At 28.8% G+C, this 9,680-nt stretch overlaps 1 protein-coding gene across 1 annotated transcript; it reads left to right on the plus strand.

The window, feature by feature from the left end:
- The first annotated feature begins 7,331 nt into the window (after window positions 1-7,331).
- On the plus strand, window positions 7,332-9,378 carry LOC111313527 (polygalacturonase-like). Its single transcript, XM_089752513.1, has 4 exons — window positions 7,332-7,655; window positions 7,746-8,054; window positions 8,363-8,878; window positions 8,952-9,378. The coding sequence occupies exons 1-4, from the start codon at window positions 7,518-7,520 to the stop codon at window positions 9,213-9,215; spliced, it is 1,227 nt and encodes a 408-aa protein (XP_089608639.1). The 5' UTR covers window positions 7,332-7,517; the 3' UTR covers window positions 9,216-9,378.
- Window positions 9,379-9,680: the final 302 nt, after the last annotated feature.

Consider the following 9,680-nt stretch of genomic DNA (forward strand, 5'->3'; position numbering starts at 1 on the left):
ATCTAAATAGTTAAATTTAAATGCTTAAAATTAAAAAAAGTCAAATAATTAAATTGAAACAAAATATTAATTATTATAATTGAAACTTTATCTAAATCATTCCACCATTTGCGATTAAATTAGAAAAAAATTTCTCACTTAGGAATTTTATAAAAATTTACCGTTTTAAATTTCTCAAAATTCTATCATTGGATAATTAGTATTTTTTTCCAAAAAAAATTATTTTTTTATATTTTTTAATTTTTTAAAATTTTTTTAAAATTTTAATTATGAGAAAATATTTTAATAAATAAATAAATAAAAACTAAAACAGGAAAATGGCTCAATTCGACTTGATTGTGGGCAGGGGAAGCTGCTGGAACCATGCAGCTCAGCTCGGTTGGAGACAAGGACAAAGACGTAGGTTGAAAATAGGTTAAGCATTATGGGTTAGGTCACCCACTAGAAAACACATGGATCTTAGGTTTCTTAAACGCCCAAAACGAGATCATTTAGTAGTAATATAAAAGACCAAGTTCTTGTTTTTTCCATCAGATTTTTCTTTCTCTCCCTTTCTCATTTTCTCTTTTCTCTCTCTCTTTTTAGAACTCGAAGAATGCCGGTTGAATCTTCATCGGATTCTAGAAAACTCACCAAAATCTAGGTTGAGTCACTGAAAGTTTATCGAAAAATTCAATCTTCATCGGGATTTTCAACCGAATTCTGGAAAATTCATTGAAAAATTCAAATGTCACTAGAATCTGAAAAAAATTGGTTAAATCTAAGAATTTTCTAGAAAAATTTCCAAAAAGAAGAAAAAAATCTTCTTTTTCAAACCAAAAAGTCTAAAGAAACCCCATATTCTATGGCTTCATTTACGTGTATTTTTTCTCTGATTTTTCTTTATGTCCTTTCTTTGATCTGTATGTTTATTTATAAGGTTCTGATAAAAAAAACTTTATACCTAAAAGGACTTCCAATTCCGTTTAAATTCAAGCTTCAATTTTGAATTTATCCCAAATTTGATAACTCTAAAGGAACAATCCTAAACAAATCCAACCACCCTAAAGTTTTTCTTAATTTTATTTTTATTTTTATTAACAGAAACAATTAAAGCCCCAGATAGATTAGGGTGTCCACAGTTGCTTTTTTTTTTACGCATTTTTTGTGAAACAAGAATTGTGCAAAGATAAAAACACTAATCATGTCTAGGTGCGACTTAACAACAATTGTAAAATCTCAAAACTTCAAAGATTCACAATTTGAAGTATTCAAAAATTTTATAATTTAACATTTGCGATTGAAACTCAATGATTTATAATTTAAGTTCAAAGAATTACAATTTTGAAATTCAAGGGTTCGCAATTCAAAGTTTCACACGAACTCAAATTTGCAAGATTTTAAGATTCGTATTTATGAGATTCATATCCAAAATTTTAATTCAAGGATTCGCATGAAAATTGTAACGCTCATACTCACATTCAAAAATTTTGGAGATTCACGCCCAAAAGTTAAAGATCTAAAATTTTTTTTTTTAACTTCAGGGATTCACTTCCAAGATTTCAAATATTTTGATTCAAAAATTTTAATATTTCCCATCAGATTTTTTAAAAAAAAACTTCAATATTTCATCCAAAATTTTAAAGCTTCTCATTCGAGTTCAAATATTCACATTCAATAGATTTTAGAATTTCACATCTAAATTCAAAGGTTCTCATTCAAAAAATTTTGGGTTCACATCCAAAAGTTCAAAGATTCACATTTGATATTTCAAAGATTTGGATTCAAAAACTTTGGAAATTCACACAAATTCTCAAGATTCTTATTTAAAACTCAAAAACAAAGATTCTCACTCAAAGATTCTCATTTAAAACTTCTTAAAGATTCTTATTTAAAATTCCTTAAAAACTTCTTAAAGATTCTCATTTAAAACTCCTTAAATATTCTCATTTAAAACTTCTTAAAGATTCTCATTTAAAATTCCTTATAGATTCTCACTTAAAACTTTTTAAAGATTCTCATTTAAAATTTTTAACATTAAAAATGAATTTTTAAAAAGGCTCCACAACTTTAGAACTCTAAATGTTTTCCTCATAAAACATTTTTCCATTCGAGGATTCCCAGCCTTATCTTAAAAAGCTTTCATAAAAAAGTTCAAAATTTTTTGTCCTAAAAAATTCTCAATTTTTCATCCTAAAAATTCTCAATTTTTTCTCAAAATCAAAATTTTGTATATAAAAAATATCATAATAATGATGCAAATGTTTTCTTAATTATACAAATGTAACAGTCTAGATTTTCACAAATAATGTAGATGCCATATTCTAACCATGATTCAAATGTTTACTACATAAGGCAAATGTATGGCTAGCTAAGATTCAAATATTCATCAAATTATATACATGTATTGTTCAGACAACAATGCAATCAAAATGCATGTAATGCAGCTGTCACCAACATTACTGTCATGAAATTCTAATTAATTGTGATAATATGGTTCTCAAGACTCCACCATCTTATATTTACTTTTTAGCATCTTGGCACTAATAATTTCATAACAAATTTCGTCAATTGATCCACATTATTTCCATCATTTGATCACAACTCACAAGCTTCTCAGCACTAACAATTTCAGAACAAATTTCGTCTACTGATCCATATTATTTTCATCATTTGATCACAACTCATAGGTTATGTCGATTGATCCATTACTATATTTATCACTTGGTCAACCCATGTGTCCTTTCAAATCACCTTTTTAGGTTTCATCCATAATTTTTTTTTGCCTTTATCATCTTGGATTTTTTTTCAAAGGAATGCAAATATAATTTCTAAATATTATCATTCATTCATTATCATTTCAATTCTTGAAAAATATAATGTAATCATATATTTTCTCGATTTATTCTGAGGATGCAAAAATAAGAGAGTACAAGGTGAATTGGGAGAAATGTAATCAATACAAGAATTAGTCTAGTAAAAAAAATAAACGGGTAAAAGAACAAATTCGAAGCATATCACTAGGGATGGTATTGAATGGTACTACAATGTCTAAACATTGAATACTTAGATAATTCTTAACATTAATATAAAATTCTTTTTCAAAAGCTCATTCCATTGACTTTTTAAATTGTTTTGATCTCATTGAACTTTGCCCCAACTTTGAAGGATCTCAGATGTTTTTGATCTTCTATATATTTGAATTGTCTATCCAACTCTTAGCTTAGAGGGTTTTTTTTATCCAAATCACCGTTTTAGTTTTCAATTCGAGTCTTTTTTTTTTTACATTTTTTCATTTTTTTCATCTCTCATTTTTTTTCTTTTTTTCATCTCTCTTCATTTTTCATTCTTCTTTTTTTCAATTTTTTCATCCATTAATGATATCTCTCACACATTAATCTCTAAAATAACATAACACAATTCCATTATTCCATCACAAGCATGCCTTAGCCCAATATATGATAATTTAATTTGAGCATTCACATTTGATCAAAATAGACTTTTAAAGATTGTAATGTAAGCTATGGTGAGGGATTAAGAAAGAAATAGATAAAATAGGCTCAAAACATATGCTTAAAGGGTTTAAAACTAAAGGATCATTTCTCATTATTTAATGCAACTGGTCATTTTACGTCATTTCACATCATTTTACTACCTTTTTTCTTTCTTTTTTTTCATTTTATTTCTTACAAAAGGATTATCATTACTTTGCCTTAACTTACTTGTGGCATTCATTTTTTTTTTTTATCTTTGAGACATTTGTGATTTTTTACCTCTTTCTTTTTTCAAGTATGTTCTTCTCACAATTTATCCCCCAATATGGAAGGTGATCTTTGATTGGGGTTCTTTAGAAAAAAAAATCCTAATGGGCTCAAAAGAGTTACGAATGGATAGTTTTATGAATTGTAAAAGAAAAACAATCATTTTTCATCTTAAATGTGAATGCTTTCTTTGAAGATTATCTATTGAAAAAAGACAAACTCATGGATCGCTATAAAAGATTGTATATCTTCAAGACATCTCTATTTTATATCTGCTAGCAGTTTATTTCTTTTGCTCAAATAGTCTCCATAGATCAATTTGAATGAGTTTTCAAAATTAAATCCTAGAATCATTATTATCATTGTCTAAACATTCATTATTTGAAATTTAAGAATGGAAATAAAAAGACATGTGAAAAACCTAAGCATGGAATAATGGTTGGGATGAATGAGAAAATGTAATGAGATGCATCATGCTTGCCTTTTATTAAAATGATAAAAAATGAAATCTTATTACATAAAAAGATCCTAACATTATTTTAAAAGAAATCCTAAAATGATAAGCAACATACAACTAGCCTTAACATCCTTTTTCATCTCAAAATTATGCCCATGTGTGATTAGGTGAAGGATTTTTATTGACATCTTGCCTTTTTGATTCACCGAAGCTCACCTGGCCTTTCTGGATCAAACTTTTCACCTTGTGTTTGAAAACATGGTAAGTTTTAATAAAATGACCCACGTTCTTATTATGATAATCGCATGTGACATTAGCATCATACCATTTTAGATAGGGTAGCTTCAATGGCTCTAGAATAACTAAAGATATCAAGTCATTTTTTACCAGTTCTGAGAATAATTCAATGAAGTTATAAGGATAGGATCAATATGAGCCCTTTCATGGTTATTATAAGATCTTCTTAAACCACTTGCTTGGTTATTAGGCTTTGAAGCTGATGTAGTGATATCATCAGACCCATATGCAAGTACTTGAAAAGTTGATTGATAGGTAAGTTGATTGTGGATATGGTTGGTAAAGGGCCTGCGCAATACCATAACGTGGGATAGTAAACAGGATAAATAGGTGGTGGATATAGAGCATCACTTCTGAATTGTTGCCTATCAAAATTCACAATTTGGGCTTTAGTTTTTTTTTTTTTTTTAAGTAACCCTCCATTTTTTATACTTTCTCCTTCCTAAAGCTTGTCACTCTTAATGGCATTTTCAATAATTTCTCTTGAAATCACAATATCAGTGAAGTTTTTCGTTGCATTCTCCATCATCTTTCCATAATAGGGAGATTTTAAAGTTCTTACAAATAACACTATGGTATCTTTCTCAGTCAAAGGTGGCTGAACTTGAGTAGTTATGTCCCTACACCTTTGGGCATACTTCTTAAATGATTTAATTGCCTTCTTTTTCATATTTTGTAAACATAGATGATCATAAGCTAAATCTATGGTATATTGATACTGACTGATGAAGTTACAGGCCATTTCACTCCACGATGGAATACATGTCCTATCCAGTTAGACATACCACCTAGCAACAAAACTAGTAAGGCTATCTTGAAATAAATGTATTAACAGCTTTTTATTATTAGCATAGGTGTCCATCTTTAGGTAACATATGGTGATGTGGGTTTTTGAGCATTTTGTACCATTATATTTTTCAAACTCCGATACCTTGAATTTTGAAGGAATAACAACATTTGGGATTAAACAGAGCCCAGCAGCATCCACGAAACCATAAAAACCAATTCTTCTACTACTCATAACCTTTCCTCGAGCATACGCATCTTTTTGTTAGCTATTAAGTCCCTCAGTGACTCATCGCATTTTGGTTTTAAATTTTTTTTGGAGCATCCAGATCAGGGACTTGAATTAATTATATTGCCTTTTCAGTAAAGACAAGATTTATAAAGCTTTGGCAATACCTTGGATTTGAAGTTGATTATATTTCGAGGTATATATACCTTATAAGGTATGTAAATCGCTATTCCTGTGTGGACTGGGCTTGGTACAGCCCAAAATCAGAAAGGTAAAGAGGGTCGGCTATCTCTTGTGATGGATGGTCCTACTATTAGTATTCTCTTCTACATTCTTCCTCTTGTTCAACTTATTCAAAAACTCCAAAATCTTATTCAACTCCCTTTCAAGCTTTTCTTGAACTCTCTCTATCTTCTTAAGACGATTGAATTCTCTTGTTCTATTTGTTTGGTTCAAGCTCTTTTATTGCATTGGTGAGTTGATTATGTGGGGTTCTTGCACGGTGGAACTATTCTTGAACCATGAGTACCGCAATTGCTTTATTATTAGAAATGCTATGCTTTATGTTTAGTATTTTCATGCATGAATGGAATGGACTACTATTTGTCACATAACTATCATTTTACATTAGTACAAGTTCTAATTTATCAATAACTAATATATGACAACTATTCCCTATATGAAAATGATGTAGATACACAATGTTAATAAATAAATATAAATAATATTATATTAATATAATATATTAATAAAAATCTTAATAAATAATATCTTAATAAATATTATTATAAATAAATATATACGAATATATTAATATTAATAAATAAAATCATAATATATTAATACAATATATCAATAAATAATATTATAATATATTAATAAATAATATATTAAAAAATTATTAATTTAATTAATAAATATTACAATACTACATGAATAAATAAGATATTATTAATAAATAATATACTATCAATATAATATATTAATAAATAATATTAAGAAATAATATTATAGTATATGAATAAATAATATAAAGAATAATAAATAGTTTTATTTTAAGTATTTTTTATATTAATACAATATTTTAATATTAAATATTATTTTTAAAATATAAATATTTTTTAATATTAATAATTTTAATAATAAATCATTTCAATATATTTCAATAATAAATAATTTTTAATATTTTAATAGTTATATTAATATTATTTGAAAAAAAAAACATATTTTTCAAAATATAATCAAATGATGAAAAATATTTTTTATTAATTTATCCAAACAATAAAGATCTTTTTCAATTTAAAAAATATAAATATTTCTTAAAATTAGTTTTCAAAAGTTATTTTCTACTAAATAAACAGAACCTAAGCTCATATTGTCTTACCCTACTCAAAACTCATGCTGATATACTGATGACGACAACCAACCAAAATTATTACGCTGCAACAAATATTTTCACTAGCATGGCCACCAAATTGAGAATTAACAAATGGATCGGAGCTATCAATTTGCTTAATCTTGCACACAAAGGTTATTTATGATAACGACGAATGAAGTGGCGTTTATTTGCACAAATAGTATATCAGTCAATCAGATTGGGACTCTGGAAATAAAATAAAAAAAAGTATAATATTTTTAAAAGTTAAAGCATTAATTCAAACAACATATGATTTGTTAGCTCGGTTAGTTAAAGAATGTTAATAATAAAAAGGTCGCGAAAGTCGTAAATATAATTTAATTAAAATATGTGGTAAACTACAGATTACACATATCCAATCAGATAGATATAAAAAAAAAGAGCTAAAAATAGTAAGTAAATTAAGACCATATGTTACTCACGTTGCTAAAATTAGAAAGCATTCGGTTAAAAATTGGTTGGTTGTAGCTTTCCAAGTATTCTATATAAAATGGTTTGAAACAAAACAAAAGCAAAATCATTGTTCCTTCACAACAATTCACCATTTAAAAATTGAAAAGAAGAAATTCAAATACTTGGGAAAGGAAAAATATGGATGTACAATTGAGTATTACAGTCGTATCAGTATTATTGCTTTTGTTCACTTCAACTGCTAAAGCTCAATCAGGTGTTTTTGATGTAGTTGCCAAGTATGGCGCAAAGGCTGATGAGAAGACGGATTTGAGTCAGGTAAGCAAAAATACACTCAATTTTATTTTCCAACTATGAAATATATAAAATTTTATTTTAATGATATCTTTTTTTTTTTTTTTGCCTTAGCCATTGTTAGATGCTTGGAAAGAAGCATGTGCTTCCACTACTCCATCTAAAATTGTGATTCCTAAAGGGACATACTTATTAAGTAAAGCAACCCTAGAAGGTCCCTGCAAGGGTCCTATTGAGCTTCAAGTTCAGGGCACTGTGAAGGCTCCGGCTGATCCTAGCGCTTTCAAGGACCCTAACTGGGTCGTCTTTAACAAACTTGAACAATTTACAATGTCTGGTGGTGGAGTTTTTGACGGCCAAGGAGCCGCTGCTTGGGGCAAGAATGATTGTTCTAAAAACAAATATTGTGCCGCACTTCCCATTGTAAGGTTTCTTTCCTTGTGCAAGAAATCGAATTTCTTTCTAAAACTCTATTTAGATTTCCTCAAATTAAAGAAAAATATTTTTTTCTTTTGTTTTTTATAATATCACATTGAACAACTATCAAATCTAAATGCTTTTATTATAGATGAGGAGTACTCAATGAATAATTAAGTTTTTTTATGTACAACGTTCTGCTTCCTAGTTTTTAAATATAATATGTTTTACCCATTTTATTACACTAGTAGAAAGTAATGTCACTAACAAAAATTATTTCTTGTGTTACTTTATTCCACTCTCAAACTAAACAGAACTTAAGGTTCAATTTTGTGAGCAATGCCATGATACAAGATATAACAACCAAAGACAGCAAACAGTTTAACGTTAATGTTTTGGGATGCAAAAACATCACTTTCCAACATTTCACCGTCTCTGCACCAGAAAACAGTCTGAACACAGATGGAATTCACATTGGTCGATCAGATGGGGTGAATGTTATTGACACAGACATAAAAACTGGTGATGATTGTGTTTCTATCGGTGATGGTAGCAAGAATGTGGTCGTCCAAGGAGTAACCTGTGGGCCAGGTCATGGTATCAGCATCGGCAGTCTTGGAAAGTTCCAAGGTGAGGAACCAGTTTCTGGAATTAAAGTCTCGAAGTGCACCATCAGTAATACAATGAATGGTGTTAGAATCAAAAGTTGGCCAGCCTCCTATCCTGGCTCTGCATCGGACATGCATTTTGAAGATATTACCATGAATAACGTCGGCAATCCTATCCTTATTGATCAAGAATATTGCCCGTGGAATCAATGTGATTTAAAGGTACGTATTTATCAAAATACTGATCAAATGAAAAGCTTTACTCAATATTTAAAGCATTATTTTGTTTATCCAGATTCCATCACGTATTAAACTCAGCAACATCAGTTTCAAGAACATTCGAGGCACATCTTCAACTCAGCAAGCTGTCAAGCTTATTTGCAGCAGCGGTTTGCCATGCGAGGGTGTGGAGCTCGCTGACATTGATCTTACATACAAAGGACCTGAAGGACCCGCAATATCCTACTGTTCGAATGTCAGTCCCAAACTTACGGGCAAACAGAACCCGTCTGCATGCTCCGCCCCTGCCGGAACATCTATCCCGCTGGCTCATAAGTAGGAAACGATAAACCATGTTAATTAAACAATAAGGAAAGCATTTTTTGACTTCTTAATAGAGTAAAGTTTGCTTGAAAATAAAAGGAGAAAACATCTCCTTGGCATGCATATTTTACTCTGTTATGCTTTTAGCCTCATTTTAGAATTATGTTAATGTACAACTTTTTTTTTTTATATATAATTTATATAATTTCAAAATTTTGATACCAATTGTCTTTATTGGCTTTTTCTTTCTTCTTTTTTTGGCTTATAGTCCTATCGTGATTAATTCTTTTGCAAAATCTTGAAATATATTACTATATATATAATTAGTCATACAAGTTAAAAAATCATTGATCAATGCACGTTGCTCAAAAATTATATATATCAATATGCAAAGAGAGTTTCCATTCTAAGAATTGATTTGGAAAGAACAAAAAAAAAATTAGGCTTGAATATAAAAAATATTTCTAAACTAAAAATAAAA

This window comes from Durio zibethinus, chromosome 23 (genome assembly GCF_047325235.1).
Source record: "Durio zibethinus cultivar Kanyao isolate XHJ-2024 chromosome 23, ASM4732523v1, whole genome shotgun sequence".
NCBI lineage: Eukaryota > Viridiplantae > Streptophyta > Magnoliopsida > Malvales > Malvaceae > Durio > Durio zibethinus.

Coding starts and splice junctions, on each gene's coding strand:
- LOC111313527 (XM_089752513.1), top strand. CDS start 7,518: ATGGATGTACAATTGAGTATTACAGTCGTATCAGTATTATTGCTTTTG. Junction 7,656..7,745: donor AGAAGACGGATTTGAGTCAG/GTAAGCAAAAAT, acceptor TTTTTGCCTTAG/CCATTGTTAGATGCTTGGAA. Junction 8,055..8,362: donor ATTGTGCCGCACTTCCCATT/GTAAGGTTTCTT, acceptor CAAACTAAACAG/AACTTAAGGTTCAATTTTGT.